General features: G+C 46.0%; 2 protein-coding genes across 3 annotated transcripts in view; one reads left to right on the top strand and one right to left on the bottom strand.

The window, feature by feature from the left end:
• The window catches only part of Grip1 (glutamate receptor interacting protein 1), a 649740-nt gene extending 640114 nt beyond the window's left edge, over positions 1–9626 (top strand). For both annotated transcript variants that reach the window (XM_037196738.1, XM_028869613.2), the window contains one exon: positions 9316–9626. In XM_037196738.1, the coding sequence (XP_037052633.1) occupies positions 9316–9356 (41 nt within the window). In that variant the 3' untranslated portion in view covers positions 9357–9626. The remainder of the gene's footprint in view (positions 1–9315) is intronic.
• The window catches only part of Helb (DNA helicase B), a 29473-nt gene continuing 14534 nt past the window's right edge, over positions 5750–20688 (bottom strand). Inside the window, exons 8-13 of the mRNA XM_028869612.2 lie at positions 18694–18775; positions 17997–18056; positions 16715–16931; positions 15833–15976; positions 11156–11659; positions 5750–7230 (exon numbers count right to left, since the gene is read on the bottom strand). Of these exons, the coding sequence (XP_028725445.1) occupies positions 7060–7230; positions 11156–11659; positions 15833–15976; positions 16715–16931; positions 17997–18056; positions 18694–18775 (1178 nt within the window). The 3' untranslated portion in view covers positions 5750–7059. The remainder of the gene's footprint in view (positions 7231–11155; positions 11660–15832; positions 15977–16714; positions 16932–17996; positions 18057–18693; positions 18776–20688) is intronic.

The raw sequence follows: 20688 nt of genomic DNA, 5'->3' as shown, positions 1-20688 counted from the left end.
AATATAATAAAAATAAATCTTGGCCGGGTGGTGGTGGCACACACCTTTAATCCCAGCACTCGGGAGGCAGAGGCAGGTGGATCTCTGTGAGTTCGAGGCCAGCCTGGTCTACAGAGTGAGTTCCAGGAAAGGCACAAAGCTACACAGGGAAACCCTGTCTCAAAAAACTAAAAGCTAAAAACTAAATAAATAAATAAATAAATAAATAAATAAATAAATAAATCTTTAAAATCTCAACAAATTTCCTAAACTATTAGGACTGACCATAGGGAGAAGGGGCTCTTGAGTCACTGAAGTCAGGAGTGAAAGGTGAACCCTGATCCACGCCTTACAGGAACAGCAGGCTGTAGAGGGCTATCTTGATCGCCGCCGGTTAAGCAGCAAATGTCTTAGACGGACTCCCTAAGATGCGGACTCTCAAAACTGAGTCCCTGAAACACACAGAGACCTGGCTATGACACAGAACGTCTAGAACAGAGAGTCTAGGCCTACAGTTACAAGGAGGTGGAATCAGGCGTTGTGAAGCCGTCCACCAAGGAAAGCCCAAATCCAGATGGCTTCACTTATGAATTCCCCCCAAACATTTCAGGAAGAGTACACACCAATTCTGCACAAACTAGAAGAGTGTGGAATGCTTCTCACCTTGGTCTGCATGGCCAGTATACCCCAATGTCAAAACCAGAAAAAGGAAACTACAGACTCACACCTCCTCTGATTACAGATACAAAATCCTATGATTATATCCTGATTATAGATATAAAAAGTATGACATAGATACTGCATTCTGAATCAGTGCAAATTGAACTAACAGTAGGTTTTCTCTTTTCTTGCATCCTGGAGATAATCTCTTTAACATCCAAAACAACAAAATCAGCACATTATACCACAGCCATATAACAAAGGCTAAAACCATATTGTCACCACAAAAGAAACAGAAAAAACAATTGACAAAATACCCTTCGTGGTTAAAACAAAACAAAACAAAAAAAAAAAAACAAAAAACCATACAACAAACTAGCAATGAAGAGAAATCCTGGCCTTAAAGAGCACGTACACAACACACACACAGCCCATTGCTAAGAACAGTGGTAAAAGACCTAATTCTTCTTCCAATGCTATTTGGACACTGAACACTCTCTCCCTCGCCCAAGGCTGTGTGTTTAAGGCTTGGTCTCCAGGGTGGTCCTGCTGGGAAGTGCTGTGGACTTTTAGGACAGCAGGCCTTGGGAGATGTCTTTCAGTGACCAATGTTGCTCCTGAAGAGGATGTGGGGCTCAGTCCTGCCTAGCTGCTCACCTTGGTTCCTGGTTCACAAGGTGAGGAGTTTGTATTTCTACACACTCCTACCACGATGGACTCCAGTCGCCATCACTGGAGTTAGAGACTTCAGAACTGGGAATCCAAACGAACTTTGTCATCATAAAGTAATTACTTGTGACTTATTACAGTGACGGCCAAGGAATATGCCTCCATGTCAGGAACAGGGCAAGGACGCACATTCTTGCCGCTTCTCTACGACAGTCTGCTCAGGATGTTAAGACAAGAGAAAAACATGAAATGCATCCAGATTGGAAAGAAAGAATTAAAACCACATCCACTTGTAGATGAGATGGTCTTTTACAGAAAACCCAGAGGAATCCACCAAAAACCTACCAACACCAACTAGTTCAACAAGACCAGTAGGCAAAAACCATTTGCTTCTGCAGAGTAACAAGGAACCAACTGAAAATTAAGGCAAGGGCTGAGGAGAAAACAGTGAAATGTTTGTCAGGCAAGCACGACACCTCTGAGGTTTTGTTTTAAAGACCAGGGAGAAACATGTACTTGTGATCTCACTGCTGGGGAGGTGGAAACAAGCCAGTCTTGGGGCTCACTGGACAGTGATGTCTCAGGTAACAAAGAAATCCTTTCTCAAAAACAAACGAACAAAAATAAGGTGGATGGCACCTGAGGCCCACCTGAGGGACACCTGAGGGACACCTGAGGTACACCTGAGGCACACCTGAGGGACACCTGAGGCACACCTGAGGGACACCTGAGGCACACCTGAGGGACACCTGAGGCACACCTGAGGGACACCTGAGGCACACCTGAGGCACACCTGAGGGACACCTGAGGTACACCTGAGGCACACCTGAGGTACACCTGAGGTACACCTGAGGCACACCTGAGGGACACCTGAGGTACACCTCAGGGACACCTGAGGGACACCTGAGGCACACCTGAGGGACACCTGAGGTACACCTGAGGGACACCTGAGGTACACCTGAGGTACACCTGAGGCACACCTGAGGGACACCTGAGGCACACCTGAGGTACACCTGAGGTACACCTGAGGCACACCTGAGGCACACCTGAGGGACACCTGAGGCACACCTGAGGGACACCTGAGGCACACCTGAGGCATACCTGAGGGACACCTGAGGGACACCTGAGGGACACCTGAGGCACACCTGAGGGACACCTGAGGCACACCTGAGGGACACCTGAGGGACACCTGAGGTACACCTGAGGCACACCTGAGGTACACCTGAGGGACACCTGAGGCACACCTGAGGGACACCTGAGGCACACCTGAGGGACACCTGAGGCACACCTGAGGCACACCTGAGGGACACCTGAGGGACACCTGAGGCACACCTGAGGCACACCTGAGGCACACCTGAGGTACACCTGAGGTACACCTGAGGCACACCTGAGGCACACCTGAGGGACACCTGAGGCACACCTGAGGGACACCTGAGGCACACCTGAGGCATACCTGAGGGACACCTGAGGGACACCTGAGGGACACCTGAGGCACACCTGAGGGACACCTGAGGCACACCTGAGGGACACCTGAGGGACACCTGAGGTACACCTGAGGGACACCTGAGGGACACCTGAGGCACACCTGAGGGACACCTGAGGGACACCTGAGGTACACCTGAGGGACACCTGAGGCACACCTGAGGGACACCTGAGGTACACCTGAGGGACACCTGAGGTACACCTGAGTGACAGCTGAGGTACACCTGAGGGACACCTGAGGTACACCTGAGGGACACCTGAGGGACACCTGAGGCACACCTGAGGTACACCTGAGGCACACCTGAGGTACACCTGAGTGACAGCTGAGGGACACCTGAGGGACACCTGAGGTACACCTGAGTGACAGCTGAGGCACACCTGAGGCACACCTGAAGGACACCTGAAGCCCACCTGAGGTACACCTGAGTGACAGCTGAGGCCCACCTGAGGCACACCTGACTGAGGCTCACCTGAGGCCCACCTGAGGCTGACCTCTGGCCTCCCCAAGTGCACATGCACACCAGCACCTGTACACAGACAAACACAAGGAAACAATTTCAATTTAATAATGACAAAAAGAGTGTAATTTTAAAAGTAAACCTAACAACTACACAAATTTAGAAATGTAAGATGTAATGCTCTAAACCTACAAAGAGAGCTCAACAGAAAAACGTCCTTGAAGATCCTAAGAGTCGATGTTAAAATGAGGTCGATCCACAGCCCTAAAAATGTTTCTAAAGCCCAATCCCCGGATTTCCAGCTGGCCTCTTCACAAAAACTGAACATTAAAATTCATATGGAAATGCAGGGGATCCAGGTCACGATGGCTAACACCTTTAATCCCAGCACTCTAGAGGCAGAGGCAGGAGGATCTCTCTGACTTAAGAGGCCAGCCTGGTCTATATCGCAAGTTCCAGGCCAACCAGGGCCACATGTGAGGCCGTGTCTTAAAAAGAAAACAACAACAAACCCCCAAAGGGACCCAGAACAACTAACACAATCTTGAAAAAGTACAGCCAAGTTAGAGAGCTTGTGCTGGATTTCAGATCTCACAGTACTCCAGTCTGCAGTAACGAAGTCAGCATGGTCGGTCCTGGCACACAAGCCAACACACAGATTTGTGGGACGACTGAGAAGTCATAAACACACTCTCACACAGGCAACTACTGAGTTTCACCATGGCTACAGAGACAATTCAATGCGGGGAAAGACCTCTCCAAGAAATGGAGCGCAAACAATTGGATAGCCACATGCAAAAGAATGAACCAGGACCACTTTCTCACGCCGCATGCAGAGGCCAACTGAAAGCGAACCTAACATCTAAACATGAGGCCAAAAACTATTAGATGCTTAGAATAAAAACCTAGAAATACATCTTCATGGCTTTGGACAGGCCATGGTTTGCTGGCTGTAACACCAAAGAGCCACAAGTGGACATGACTGGAATTAAAAATATGTCCAGAATCAGAGAAAAAAATGCAGATATATATATATATATATATATATATATATATATATATATATATATATATATAAAGGACTTATATGTAGACTATATAAGAACTCTCAGATTTTGATACTAACCTAATGTAAAAGTCAAAAGACAGGAATAGATCTTTCTCCAAAGACATATAAAAGACCAGTGAATACATGAAAGTTGTTCCTCGTCTTTAGCTGTAAGAAAAACACCAATCAAAATCAGAATGAAATACCATGTCCTTCTCCTATGATGACCATACAGAAAACAAAAATGTCAAGAGGGTTGGGGAGATGGCTTAGAGTAAGATCACTTGCTGCACAAGCCTCAAGACCTGAGTTCAAATCCCAGGACCCATGTAAAAAGCCAGATGTGGTCATGCATACCTGTAACCCTGATGCTGAGGAGACGGAAGGATCGCCAAAGTTCTGGCTGCTAACCTAGTTCCTGGTCAGCTGACAGAGCCTGCCTAAAAGGATTAAAGCCATGACGGAGCAGAACACTCAACATCCTCCTTCCTGTTCAGAGATACATGCACCCTCCCCCAAACACAAACAGGTACACATATACTGTATACATACACTCATGTACGTGTGACTGTGTGTGTGCACACACACACACACACACACACACTCACACAAATATTGGAGAAAACAGAATTCTCATAACTACTGGTAACAATGTCAAATGCTAACTAAATGCTTAAGAATCTAAAGATGGCCGGGCGGTGGTGGCGCATGCCTTTAATCCCAGCACTCGGGAGGCAGAGCCAGGCGGATCTCTGTGAGTTCGAGGCCAGCCTGGGCTACCAAGTGAGCTCCAGGAAAGGCGCAAAGCTACGCAGAGAAACCCTGTCTCGAAAAACCAAAAAAAAAAAAAAAAGAATCTAAAGATGAACTTATTATATAACCCAGAACTTCTACCGAGTGACGTAACCCAAAGAAATGAAAATATGTATCTACACACAAAAATGTTTACCACAAGCGTTCAGAGTGGGATTAGTTGTAACAGCCAGAGTAGAAACCACCGTCAATCCACTAATGAACGGATAAATTCAACATGCAATACAGCCATACAAGGGAGTATTAGTAACGAGTGAGCTGAATTACCAATGTATGACCGATACACTGTGGGTGAAATCTGAAGAGCACTGTTCAGGAAATAAGTTCAATAGGACCTCATACTGTATAACTTCACTTATAGGAACTATGCATTATAGGCAAATCTACAGAGACAAAACAATCAGCTTGAGTAAGTGAGTAGACGATGCCTAGTGGGGTGCAGGCTTGGAGGGTTATGAAAATGCCCTGACATTGATTGTAGTGAGTTTCACAATTCTTCCACTATCCTATAAGCCACTGAATTGTATTCGTTACGTAGGTAAATTGTAGAGAATTCTTCCCCATGAGTACTTAACTTTTTATTTTACCATTGGTCTTAGTTCCTTGTGTTATTATAAACAAAAACCACAGACTGGGCAACTTAGTAAATAGAATAGTGACTTTATTGCTCACAAAGGCGTCTCTTGGAGACACTGAAGATTAGACCCTCAGCATAGCAATAAAAGAACATGACCATCAGAAGAGTTACATGATTATTACTGTTTGTCTCCCAGTACCTTTACGAGTTATGTTTAGGGCCAGAGATGTAATTCAGTACTTGCTTCAGAGGCATGAGTCCTGAGATGAAGCCCCAGCCTCCCCTACCAAAAGAAGAAAAGAAAGAAAAATGTCTCTGTACTATACTGGTGGCAAGCTAACAGGAAAACTGCAGTGTGTGTAAAAGTAAAGTGAGGTACATACATGAACTAAAAGACTTTGTTGACAGAAGTTTCTATAGCCTGAACTGTTGAAGAAGAACAATATATGAATAACATACGCTCCGAGAACTGCAATACAGCAAAAAGCAAGACAAGGTGAGCCCGGAGCCGGCTGTACACATCTGGTGAGGACCTGTCATCCCGTGGCAAAATAAAAAATAAAATAAAATAAACAAGAGAGGTCAACACAGCAAAAAGTAACTTCCATTAGGCATCTACTACCACAGATGTGTTTGGGGAGACACATCCAATCCACAGTACCACTTGGCAATAAATATTTTAAAAAAACCAATCTGCTTTAAGAGAAAGGTTCCCTACGATGGGATATATTTTAAAACTTACTCCCAACTAGAAAAGGCATAATCAAGAAAGTCCCAAGTATGCCAAGCCCCAGGAGCAGGGATGGAGTGAGTGAGGGCCTTGTAAACGACCCATCTGAGGTAAACACAGCACCCTTGAATGTGTGGATATCAACAGGTACAATCAGTCCTCGTTTGCTACAGCTTTGGTGTGCCGGCCAAGGTGATCCACCGTCATCCCATGGCATTACCACAAAACTTACAACATCCCTAAAACGGGAGAGTCTTCCTCCATGATCTCCGTCCAGTGTCAACTGTTCTCATGACAACAGGGGATGAGAGCATCATGGTTTGCTTTGATCAGGTGAATTTAAAATACCTTCTTTTAAATTCAGCTTTAAAAATAAAAATTAAAAAAATTTATTTTGGGGGCAAATGCCCAAAATTAAAATCCCAGTTTAGTCATCATCTCATAGCTTATAACATTGAAGCTAAAATATTCACTTTGTCTTGAAAGGAAAAAGAATTATTTTGAACGATATGAAGTAAAATTCTTTCTATTTAGCGGTATTCATTGGTGACGTTGCCTGAACCCCCTCGGTCTCGAGATGTGGCCCGAACACCGTCGGTCTCGGTCGGTCGGTCACGTGATGTTACCCAGGCTGGCCTGGGACTCAAGAGTCTTCTTTGTCAGCTTCCTGACTGCTGGGATTACCGGTGTGACCCGCCACACCCAAGTTAATCCTTTGTTGATTGTCAGTGGGTTCGAAAAGTTGTCTAGGAGCTAGTTTATTCAACCTCAAATTCTGAAATATAGAAGATACTTGTGGAGATGGTTGTTCAACCTGTTTGAAAAGAAAAAATAAAGTTAATTTTATAAAAATAGACCTTGCCTACCATGGGCAATTCCATTCCCCCCTGACTGCTGCTGGAGAAGAAATAATGCATGCCTCACAATCCTTGAAGGCTTGAGCAACCCACCAATGGGCTATCTGCTCCTTGGAAGATCATATCTGCTACTGTCCCCCTGTAGCATCCCATGTATCTAAGGGCCTGACATGGAGAAGTACATGTGTGTTGCCTAAATAAAGGCATCTAACTTCTAAAAGCAAGGGGTAGGGCTTACTATGTAATTTGGGAGCAAGGCACAGAGTTACAAGAATGTACAAACATTAAGAACTTCAAGACGGAAAGGAGGCCCTAAGCACACAGTCCCGTACAACGGCACACCCATGAAGACCGCTCTGGTGTGGTACATGAAGCACGGCAGTGCCAGGATCACACTCTTCCTGCTTCTCGTGATGCCAAGCAGCAGCCACAAGGCCAGTGTGACCCTCAGTTTTTACCATCGTAGGAAAAGGAAAAAGAAATAGAACTCATTCCTCGATGCTGTTATCTGCACATTTTTAGAGATTGGGCGTGGCTCATCAATCACTTCTACGAACTTGCCTGAACTTCTGAAACCTGGATTTATTCTAGGCGTCCCTACAAAGGCATGATTTAGTGCGATAGTTAAGCCGGTGAACTCTGATATGTGGATTAAGCTCTGTGAGGTGGGTGGGCCTCATCATCCAGTCCTCTGAAAGCCTTCCCAGGAAAAAGACCCTTGATCCCCAGGAAGGTCAGTACCTGCCCACTTTCAAGACTCACGCTACAGCATCATCTACATTTGAGTCTACAAATCTCCCACTTGCGGGTCTCCGCAGTCACTTGAGCAGGTTCCTTCCAATGATGTCCACTTGGACAGCCACTCAGCTCGACAGACAGACCATGCATATGACTGTCTCCCCGGGAACCTGGACTAACACAGGGGCTGACCTTCCCTCGGCCATTATTAGGACTGTCTTAGCTACCTTGCTTTTTATATTACAATGTACATTTTATAGAGACCTATTTTCTGGAAATAGTTGTTTTATCTGATAAATTTAGCAGTGTTCGCTCAGATATCTGTATCAAAAAATACAACTGTGCTTTCCATTTTCTACTTTCAAAGCAGGCAAGACATCAGGTCAACATGTCCCTTCGGGAATTTTTTTTTAAAACCCCAAAGCTGTTGATGTACTAGGAAGCATGAAAGCAAGGAGGGGTTCAGACATTAGTAGTGTCACCCAGACCATAATGACATCTGGGTCAATCAGGAACCGTATATAATATAATAGTAGTCCCCCAAGATCAAAATAGAGCTAAAATTTTCCTACTGACTAGTGCAATGCGGTAGCCACAGATTTGTGGAGCTGGTGATGGAAGCCTGCTGATATGGGAAGTATATAACACTAGACAATGACTAAGCTTCTAGGTGATGCCTTTATTATTTTTTTTTAATTTAGAGCGATGGTTCTCAACCTGTGGGTCATGACCCCTCTGTGGGTTGACTGACTTTCACAGAGGTCGCCTAAGACCATCGGAAAGTACAGATATTTACATTACGATTCATAACAATAGCAAAAACACAGTTAATGAAGTAGCAATGAATATAATTTTGTGGTGGGGGGGGTCACGACAAAAGCGTTAGGAAGACTGAGAACCACTGATGTAGAGTATGATCCACTTACATTTTTTTCACCCCATCAAAGAGCATGTGAGGCGCCCTCACACAACTCAGGCTTACTATTGTGCACTAAGAGGCCACGTGAACCACACCATCTACGCTAGTGTGAGCACACACCGAGGACATTGGCACAATGGAACATGCCTAAGGAGGCATTTCTCAAAACTTATCCTTGTTGTTCTGCCATGTATGTCTTCGTGGGTAGAATTTAAATGCTGGTATGGCTTTTAGGTAGAAATGTGAATTTGAAGGAAGGGCATAAGGACGGCCCTTGTCATTGGATTTTTCTTTCAAAAATGATATATTCATCTAGAGTTATGGGAATATAGAAGTCTCTCATTTGCCAGCCCTAACATTCTGAATTCTGTTTCCTTGGTTACAGGGATTCCCGTAGATGCTATATACTTTTGGCAAAGCCTGTGAGGAAGAACATCATCCCCCTTCCACGAACAAACTTTGGGCTGATGTCATCAGGCGAGGACGTGAGCCAGCAGCACACGGCAGTCCCCAATTTCACTCTTCCGTTCACAGATCTGCAATACTGGCCTTGGTCAAAGTAGGAAGACTCCGGCAGAGTCGGGACTGGGGGCTGGGTAACACTGCCATTTTCTCTTCTGTACCAACACACGAAATCATAGCCCTCACCCAATGTTGGCGAGAAGAAAAATATAACTCAAGAAAATTTTCTTTGAAGGCTCTTTTCTTTAGAATTGTCCCTTTACTGCTCTGGTCAAAAGCCTTGCTTCGGGGCCTTTGCAAGGTTACTTTCACGGGGGGAAAGGTGTCATACACTAAGATGGAAATGCCATATCAAATGTCATATCTGCACCCACCGGGGTGTAGAATGAGGCTTAGAATCCCCACGGGTACTTCTGTTGCCATGGAAGAAAAAGGACAGTCTGTTTCCCCACCAGACATGTCGCTAGTACTAATTCTGATTAATGATACCTGGCTCCACGCTATGCCCAGGCCAAACACATGTGCGCCATTCCTGACTCAACCCCAGCCATACCTCGCTCATCTTCAAGACCCATCAGCTCGGCCCTTGGCCTCTCTCCTCCTTCCCTGTTGTAAGCACCTGACTTCTAGACCAATCACTGTACCCAGGGTTTCTTTATGCTAGGAACTTACAGTTTCTCCCCTAATCACCATCCATTACATCAAGGTCAAGGGCACCTCCTTGAATCTCAATTCACAAGCACTCAAAATGTTCCTCGGGAGCTCCACTCCAATCGGAATGGACAGTCTCTTCAGAAGACTCTCGGTCCACCCGTCCTGACTGCCCTGTGTCTGTAGCTCTACCTCTCCACTGCATACTGAGCTCTCCCAGTCATCTGCCATCACCTCACAGTTGAACACTTTGACAGGCAGACTCTTAGAGACCCTGTTATATGCCCGGTACCTTCTTCAGGCAGTGGTCATGAGTAACACCCTTTAGAACCTGGGCAGGTTCATCAGCACTTGCTCCTCTGAACTCGTCTCAACTGAACCCCACCTAGCAAATCAATCAACCAGTAAGCTGCTCCTGAAACCGTATGTAGAAGTAAGTTAAAATCCCTCATCTCTAAGTGGAGCAACTATTACTGCCTGCTGGGGGAAGACGCGTGATTTCCTCAAACAAGGTCATCTTGTGTCTCTTCCCTCTCAGGAAATGGCTCTGCTCTTGCCCAAACTCTTTCAGCCAGAAGGCAGGGAATCATTCAGGATTATCCCCTTTTGCCTTCTCCCATCTAGTCACCCTGTTGACGGCGACATCTCCAAAATATGAAAGTCTTTGGAAGAGATGAGAAAAGAAAAAAAAAATTGATTCCCTTAGTGAATTGGTGAATAACTAGATTGGTGAATAAGTAGATTGACTCAAGCCAAAAGGTGACAGTGAGAAATCCCATGGTGCTGGGAGAGCTAGCCTAGACCGAGAAGCCTCAAGAGCCCACTTATGGCACAGTGGGCCTTTACCCAAAGGAACTGAGTGAGCACCCCAGAGAGCGGAGTATATGAGAAGGACGGTGAGCAGGCAATGGGAATAACCAACCAGTTCATCCCCCAGTGATAGATGAGGAAAGAGCTAGCACCAAGTGCAACTTGGGAAGAGGTGAGACACCAGCCATCTTGAGGTCCTGACGGCACAGGGATACCCCGACGGAAATAGACAGTCCTGTCCAGGCCCACTGCAGATGGCAAGATTTAAAGGACCCATGAATACAGGGGAACATCGCTCCTACCATTCGGAATTTACTGGGGCTTTCGTCATCCCACGGGAAGCCAGCGCCCGTTCTTTTGGACCCTCTAGGCTTTGCTGACTCCTCGTCAGTATCCATATCATTCGAAGAAGCCGACAGCCATCCGTCATCAAAGGTGAACCTCTCCTTGGGGGCTGGAGACGCCTCACCCCCGGAGCTGTCCGCGGCAGCTCTGCTGTCTGGGGTCCTATAGAGAGGTGATGCTGGAGGCTGTGTGCTGGGCATTCCTCCAAGTCCAGGGCTTGAGGGCTGGGATGGAAAGTCTGCTGGGGACGCACAGTGGGCACTGGAGAGCTGCTTCTGCAGGAAGTGCTTCAGGCGTGTCTTCCTGGGGAAACTACGCTTCCTGATGGCGCTCCTGAGCTCGGACTCTTGCGCGATGATGTACACTCTGGAGCGACCCCTGGTCACGGCAGTGTAGACGTGCTGCCAGTGCTGGCGGCCCGCCTTCCCCACCACATAGGCGACTGTGTTCTCCTCGGACCCCTGGGAGGTGAAAACAGTGGAGGAACTCAGTACAAGATGGCTCCCTGGGGGAAAGTGCTTGAATAACCAGACCCCCCTCATGAAAGCCTGGCGTACGGCTCAAGCCTCACTAGCTAAGCCTGGCAGACACAAGAGGAAAAACAAGGAGACCTCATCTCAAACCAATGGAGAACAAGGGCTCAAGGCTGCTCTGACCTCCACACAGGCACATCTGCACTCATACACACAAATAGGCACACGCACAGCAGCAGACACACACACAAGACTAAGAGAGGAGAGAAGTCCGCATGGTACTCTCATGTCCTTCCCACCTGGCCAGCAGGTCTGCATCCATCCACCCATCCCACAGAATCCATACTATTCATTACCTCAGAACTCACGTTTGCGAGATACGTTACCAACATTAGGTTCCACGGGGTCACAGCTGGCTTCCGGTGTGACAAACTCTAAAACAAACTCTAACGACTACACAGAGTGCTGCAAGTTCCCTAACCACAGACTTTGAAATGACTGTACAAACCAACGTGGGTTAGGTATGTGTCACACTAAAGTCACTAATAACGGCAAAGAAAAAAAGATACACAAAATAGCCAACAACAGGAGGATATGTAAATATGTACAGACACCACATATGCCGGCATCAAAGGTACATTAAACACAGAGAGAGAGAGAGAGAGAGAGAGAGAGAGAGAGAGAGAGAGAGAGAGACAGAGAGAGACAGAGAGAGAGAGACAGAGACAGAGAGAGAGAGACAGAGAGAGATTGGCTGGAAAAATGGCTCTCTCAGTAGAGTGCTGGTCACAAGCTTAAGAATCTGGTCTGGATCCCTAGAACCCATATGGAAAAATAATAAATAAATAGATAAACACACAATAAGCAAATAAATAAATAAATAAATCCAAGTAGTCCACAGCTGGAACCCCAGTGCTTGTGAGGCGGAGACAAGAGGTTCTCCAGGGCTTGCTGTCCAGATTGGCAAGCTCCAGGTTTAATTGGAGTCTCAAAGAACAGGTGAGGAGCTAGTGAGGGTACCTGACACTAACCTTGGGCTTCCACACACATGTGCTCACACATGCATGAGTGCATCTGACACACACACGAGCACACAGACACACATACTCACACATAGGTACGTGCGTGCACAAATAATATAAGCATTTCTAAATGGATACCATATATAATTATATATGATCTGAATTATATTAAAACAAGAACCCTGCTCGCCCCACATAAAGACAACCTAAGTATGTAACGGACTACATAGCATAAAGGCTTGGGAGACGGCTCCCAGGTAGAGTGCCTTCCTCACACACGGAGACGTGAGTCCCATTTCCAGAAACCGTGATTAAAAAGGAAGACTCAGTGGTGTGTCCTGGTAATTCCAGTCATGGTGAGATGGGAGGCGGAGACAGGCAGGTCTCTGAAGCCTGGTGAAGCCATCCTAACTTTATGGCAAAATCAGACCAATGAGAGACTCTGTTTCAACAAAAGCTGAAAAAAGCCCCTGAGGAACCACGCCTGAGGTTGTCCTCTGACCTCCACGTGCACACATGCACACGTGCACTTGTACAAACACACACATACATAAACATACACACACATGCTTCTGGAAAGTACTGAAATGTTATTTAGCACGTCTCTAAACGGCTGCCCTGCGGATTTTCTTTTACTCCTGTATTGTGTTATATCACTATTACATGATTTATTTCATCAACATAAGGAAAAGAGAGCAACGACCCTGGGTTTTTAAGTTTAGCAAACCACGAAGGACACGGGAAGGAAAACTCCCAGTGTCTCTGTGTAAGCACCAGAAAGCAATTTCAGGTGTGGGGCTACGTTCAGTCCGGCCGTTTTGATCGCCGCACACACTAACCGACAGATGACGGAGCGTGTGAACCGCTCTCCACACCTGTCCTGGCCCAAGGTGAGCTATGAGGAGACAGCTGACAAACGGGGCCGTAAAGAAGAGAGCTCAGTGCAAAGCCTTCACAGCAGCTCGCCCGTCTCCTCGGCCTCTGAGAGAAACGAACTTCAACGGTCCTCGGTTATGGAAACACTACCTGCATCTTCGATGGACTCCACCTCTTCCCCTTCGACCTTGCGTCCGCCAGGCATCCCTACACATGTAAGCGCCTCCCTCCTCTTACCTGATTCTCCAACACCAATCACATCGAGGGAAAAAGAACAAAAAGAGTCCTATCGGTGTCCCGCGCCCACCTGACCCCGAGCATCCTCCGCACAGCAGCCAAAGTGGTATTCGTGCGGCGCAGGCTGAATCACACCGGACTCCACTTGCACCCCCTCCCGTGGCTCCCGAGCCTCCAAGGGCCCCCGAGATCCTTCAAGGGCCATCCACAAGCACTGGCTCTGTGGTCTCCACCTCGCTGCTCTCCCTTCTGAGCTCTACCCATGGGCTGGTCCGCTCCGGGAAGGCGGATCCCACCCAGCAGGCTCCACTTCTTTCTGTCTCGGGGACTTTACTACATGACTGACGATGACCAACGTGTCTCATGCTGGTCAGCCGAGCACCGGCTGGCCGCGGTTCCGTACCCTGAGATGGCACCTAACCTACCTCAGGGAGCAAGGCACAACTGTCTATCTTAACCCCGTCACCTGCTTCCTGAAGTATTTCTGAGTCATTTGAACCGTCAAAATTCTTAAACACTATCTACTAACTCTGTAGACTTCCATTCTCTTGATTATTCCACAGGTTGACTACTTATGTGAGTGGCCAAAAGCCTTTGGTTCCCATTTTCCAAAGAACAAGAACCAAAGTCCTTATGGTGGTCTATAATAAGCTTTCCAAAAGACAGACAAAACAAGTCGCGTGTGCAATTGAAATTGTCCTGACAGTCACGTTAAAAAAGGAAACTTTCAATAGCCTATTAGGTTTTATATAACATACTCAAAATGTTAATCATGTTTACATGTAGTCAACAAAAAACGTTCTATGAAATCTACTCTTTTTTTAAAAAACGTGTTCTCTTTTAAAAGATTTCTTTTTCATTTGTGTGTGCCGGGAGTGGGGTGGGGGATGTGTCCACATGAGTGCAGGCACCCACGGAGGACACAGGCGTGCGGTTTCCCTGGGTCTGGAGACGGAGACAGTTGTGAGTTGCTCGGTGTGGGTGCTGGGAATCAACCCCAACTTCTACAAGAGCAGTGCGTTCTTAACCTCAACTATTAAGTCACGGCTCCAGCCCCAGACATTCTCCTTTTAATCTAAGCCTTTGAGATCCTTTGATTATTGCCTCTCTAAGCACAAATCAATCTGAATAGTAGTAAATCCTCATCAGAAGCATTAACTTTCATTTGAGATGTGTTAAGTTTCGAAGACGGAACAGAAGAGTCACACTCTCAAGCTGTTCCAATCATACTTAAGAGGTGATCCAGTGGCTGAAGCTTTTTCTTCTTAGATACAGAGAAGGTAACTCAAAACAGTGGAGGAAATAACAAGGCTGACAGCCTAGGAGATTAGAGAAAATTAAAGCAAAAAGGTAAGTCATACCAAGGGGACGTGGTGACATGGTTAGGTCCCAGAACAGGAGAAGAAAAAAATAAAAATGGAAGATCATGAGCTCTGAATACAGTACAACATCAGTAATGTTCTAGCAATGATACAGTAATGGGAATGTTCTGATCTTGGCAAATATGCTATTGTTGTATAGAATACTGACAACTGGAAAAAACTAAAATTAATAACAGCAGAAGAGATTAAAAAGAAAACAATGTGAGGTGCATCATGCTGTGGCCAGTGCTGGAGTCAACCCTGACTGTTAACCTGATGAGATCAGGAGTCACCGAGAGGACGTATCTGGACGCTTCTGTGAGGGCGTTTCTAGACTGCCTTCATTGAAGTGAGAAGATCCTCTCTGAATATGGTGGCATTCATTTGTTGCACTGGAGTCCCAGATTGAATAAAAAAGGAGGCAAGAGAGCCGAGTAGCCAGGATTCATCTTTCTCTGCTTCCTGACTATGGATGCAATGTGACCAACTGCCTCATGCTCCTGCCTCCGTACCCGCCCACCCCGCCATGAGGGCCCATACCCGCAAACCGTAAGCCCCAAGAAACTCTCCCTATAACCACTGTTGGCCAAGCATTCTGCCACACCGATGATAAACTTACGAATACAACCAGGTATCCAAATAACTTTGTAAACACCCGCTCCTACCTGGAAAGTATGAATGGTCCTTGCCCAGGCATGTTTTATCTGACAGTGCGACATTAGTTTGCTGAAGTCCACGGTCACTTCCAAGCCAGCCTCGTTATTGATGGTCAGAAGTCTTTTTCTTTTGAAAGTGATGTCAGTTACATCCTGGGACCAAGACAAAGCATGCACGTGAGAACGATGGTCTGTCTTGGGGTGCAACGTAAGACACAAGCATTATATATCAAATTTAAGAATTTTGCTTGGGGGCTGAAATTGTAGTTGCAGAGCATGTGGACAGTATGTGTGAGACTCTGGGTTCGATATCTAGAATGAAGCAACAATAACAGCAAAGAACTTGAAAAGGCTTAAAAATCCATACTTCATCGAATGCTTTCACATTTCAGTATTCCAATGAACAGAAATAGAAAGTTCCAGTCCTTGGAACTTCATCCACTTTCCCTCACAGCCCTTTCAGAATATTTTCAGGCTGGGAGGAGGTCTAGACAAGAACAGGAACAATTAATGAAGTTTCGACGCCAAAGCTAAAACTAAGGATGGCTGTGTCTTGTCTTGTCTTTTGTTATTCAAACTTCCAACTTACTACCAAGAAGTTTCCTTTCTGTATCTTTCATAAAGGAGAAAAAGTAATGCTTCCCAGCTCAACTATTCCCAATTATTCCATTGCATTCTGATATTAATCCAGACAAGACATTGCTAAAAAAAAAAAAAAAAAAAAAAAAAAAAAAAAAAACAACCTACAAACCAATATTCATCGCAAAGGATATATAAAAATTTCTAATGAAGAAACACTGAACAAGAATATCATCTCTAATGTGATGAAATCGAGGGCTTTAAAAAGAAAATCTCTAACTGGCAAACATTATTTCCTATTATGAAACTTACCCCTGTTATGAAAAATATTTCCCCATTGCAGAGTCGAATGCTACTTTCAAAATCCGGCTTGGTTTTGAAATCAGAAGGGGCAGCATCAGAGTGGGCAATATCAAAGCCTTTCCCGTTGGCTTCCCGGTCATCGTCAGGGAGTAAATCCGCGAGGTATGCATTCCGGGTACAACAGATCTTATCATTAACTGCAAAGATGAGTTTCTTGTCGTGGTCTCTGTATTGGGAAGTGATCATACGTCATCAAAACCTGGAAACTGCCCGCTTTGTTTTTATTTAGCGATGCGCGTCACTCGGAGCTGATGGGAAATAATGCACATACGTCCCTGCATCACTCTCATGCTCCAAAGGTCAAGACGTCACGCTGTCCTGTCACCTGTTTACATTATGCTCACCCTCTTGCCACCTCGAACCCTTGTGACATGGCCCAGTTCAACTCTCTCGAGTTACAAATGCTGGTGTGACCGCTCTGGCCCATCCATTTTCTAAACCGAAAGCCTTCCTTATTCTTTTCAGGCAAATTCACCCTCTCTCCACAATCTGCAATTTCAGGTCTTGGGAGAGCGTTCTCATACTTCCATTTTTAATAATCACGACACTGTTCTGTGAAACCACTAGCAGTGAACGGTGGCTTGGGCCAGTCACTGCAAAAGCATTTATTCATTCTGCTCTGACTCAAGCCTTTAGGGACTTCTGCGTAAGCCGTTTCGTTTGCACAAACAGACAGACAAAATTACCTGACAAGAGCAGAGTTGCTAGGACCACAATGAATGGGTCCAACCAAGTGCGTTTTGAATCCTCTGTTGGGCTACCCAACACAGGTTGTTTTTTTTTTTTGTAACAGGAGTTCCTATATTTTACACACCCCCAGTGACGTGCCTGTGCTGGCAAACACAAGAAGTGTGAATTAACTTTTCTCATGGGCAAGCACAGTGGCTCAGCTACACTCCTGTTCCTCTGGTCCTTCACAAAAGTGTTCTCTGCACACCGCCTGTGGCTCAGGCTCCCGGAACTACCACATCGCATTAGAAATTCTCCTTGTGATCTTGAAGACGCTGTTGGCTGCCCACCTGGACACCACAGAGAAACGATCGTTCCTTATTTTTCATCTTATTCTACTCACAGTCCAAGTCAGTTCCTAATGACATAGAATCTGTCTAACGGGAGGAAAGTGTATGACCTCTGAGTATGAGGCCCTACGTGACAAATATATCCATACAAACGCAAGAACAGCACATCAAGGCAGGGTTGTCCCCTAGGCGTCAGTCAGGAGGGTACTCACTTGATGAGATGGCCTACGTAGTGCTTAGAGCAGCAGTCATTGATGAGGTCACAGTCTTGCCTGAAACACACGAGAGTCAGAGTCACTTCAGGAGCTCGAGGTACACACTCACTGCCTTAGGTTTATCAACAATTATATACAGGGCCACTGGATTTTTTAAATTATTGCTGTTATTGAACTGAGAGTTCTGTGCTAGCACTCACACCCCCTGCTGCTACAGTAGATCCCGTAAGATGTTTCTAGGATTTCTCTAGGAAAAGGTATTTTGGTTTGGTTTTGTTTTTATTAGCTTCTTTTTTGTTTTATTGAGACAAGGTTTCTCTGTATAGTCCTGGCCATCCTGAAACTCGCTCTGTAGACCAGGCTGACCTCGAACTTAGAGAGCCACCTACCTCAGCCTCCCCAGTGCTGAGATTAAAGGCCCGTAGCACCACACCCAGCTGGAAAAAGGTGTTTTAAAATTTTGGGCTTCACATAAAGTTTTGTTCCACTCACACTTCCTGTGAGAGTATAAATGCGCAGGATAGAAAAACCACCCTGTTTAGAATACCTTCTGACGTGTCTAATGAAAAGATACTTCACAATGGGAATTAATAATGAGAAATTACAAGTTTCTCCCTCTAAATACAATGTGCATAAAAAAGTTGTGAAGTTTAGAAGTTGGATAAAGTATATTAACACAGTATAAATGTTTTACCTTCTAAATGCAATAAATTGTGAGGTTTTTGCACTTTGAAAGTCCTTTCCTTGAAGCAACGTTTTAACTGCAGAATATAAATCTGGCAAAGAGAAAAAAGGTTAACACGGAAAAATTGCCAAATTGTAATGCTACGTCTATGGGAAAATTAGCTGGCGGCTCCTACTAATCAGTCCACATAAAACATCTCACCACGTGAAATACAAGGTCACCATGGGAACATCTACGTCCTCCTCGAGATGGGCCATGGCAGTGGAAAGAACGTGAGGGAGGCGTAAGCCCCGGGGTACTAGTGGTAGTCGGTTGGCATTTGAAATCTGTAAGCTTAAATGGTACCTCATATAATCATAATGTATTACCGCACTCAGAGCTGAGTCTTCGCTGGTGTCTACCAGCTTATATACTCAGATCTTCCTTCACTGGCTCAAGAGTGGCCACTGGCTTAACACGACATCTGCCCCACGTTTACCTCCACTTTCTCTTTCCTCCCCTGCCCGGCCCGGCCCTCCCACAATCCAGCCACTCCAACCTCAGCCCCGCAGCAGGAGGATCATCCCAGTGCTCGGGCCTCGCCAGCTGTGAATGAAGCAGTGTGGTCACTGACTACCCTCATCTATGAGTGTGAAAATGAGGCTCGTGGAAGTCATTCCCCAAATGCGGCAGGTGGCTGGCCAGCTCCTTCACCGCTCAGAGGACGGACTATGACGTCATCCGCTTACGACTCTTTCCCACTGAGGAGCAGGTCTCCTCCAGCCCCTCGGCAATTGTACAAAAAGCACTAACATGTCTCACATGGCAGTACAAATTGGAGTAGTGGAGGAGTGTCTGCCTAGCATGCTCCAGCACTGGCGTCAAGCCTTCTTACCACGGGAGCTGGGCATGGTGGCTGGTCCACACCTGATCCCCAGCAAAAGGCCGGAAGTTCAAGGATACATATTGAGTTTGGGACTAGCCTGGTCTGTATGAGACCCTATCTATAGAACAACAACAACTGAAAAACGAAACCAAACCTGGGGCAGCGAGCTGGGCACCGTGGCACACGCCTGTTATGCTAATGTTGGGAGGGAGGCGCGGAGATAAGGAGTTCAAAGTCAGCCTCAGCTCCTCAGCTCATTCAACGGCTGCCTAGGCTACAATGAGACCCTGCCTCAAGGGGGAAAAAAAAAGACAGGGGGCAGAAAGAAAGGAAAACTGCAAGATTTTGTGTATCATCTAGTAGCGGATGACGCGTGGGCCACTATGGTGCTCTGCTCTAGAAAGAAAAACTCAGCTGCTCACAGAGTCCTTCATTTCTTCAATGAAGAAATGATACTCTCCAGAAAACAGCCGACCTCACATTGCCCCCAGTCATCCTCAGCTTGCTAGATCAGAAACTTCCAAAGGTCTCCCATTCCACACCTTGTTTTCCTCTGTCTCTCGGATCCATATGCACTGTGCATTTTACTGATTTTAAAATACAGATTTTAGCCTCTCTGAAATTGTAGCCCAGTTATGGATCCCATCTTGAGTCTCTGTACTTTGTAACAATGGGTACAATTTACTCAATAACTTATTAATGAGAAAGTGCCATTTGCCTCTCCAAGGAATATTTACCCAATTTTCTGAAGGAAGAGACTAATTTTCCAGACAAAGTTTTTAATTAAAACGGCCAATCGGCTAAGCTCTGCTAGCACTCTGAAATGGACAACTTCTTTTTCTTTTAAAACAACATTCTTCCGAGCTGGGCCTGTAATCCCAGGACTGTGTGGGTGGAGACAGGAGGATTTGGAGTTCAAAATCACACTGGACTACAGAAGACCCTGGGGCACTCAAACAAAAGTGCATTCCCGTTCATGTACAGAACAGGTACCAAGATTTTAAGAAATGCTTGAGGCCGGGCGGTGGTGGCGCACACCTTTAATCCCAGCATTCGGGAGACAGAGCCAGGCAGATCTCTGTGAGTTCGAGGTCAGCCTGGTCTACAGAGCAAGATCTAGGACAGGCATCAAAACTACA

This window comes from Peromyscus leucopus, chromosome 18 (assembly GCF_004664715.2).
Source record: "Peromyscus leucopus breed LL Stock chromosome 18, UCI_PerLeu_2.1, whole genome shotgun sequence".
Lineage (NCBI taxonomy): Eukaryota > Metazoa > Chordata > Mammalia > Rodentia > Cricetidae > Peromyscus > Peromyscus leucopus.
The sequence above is the reverse complement of the archived record's forward strand: the minus strand, read 5'-3'. Positions and strand labels throughout refer to the sequence as shown.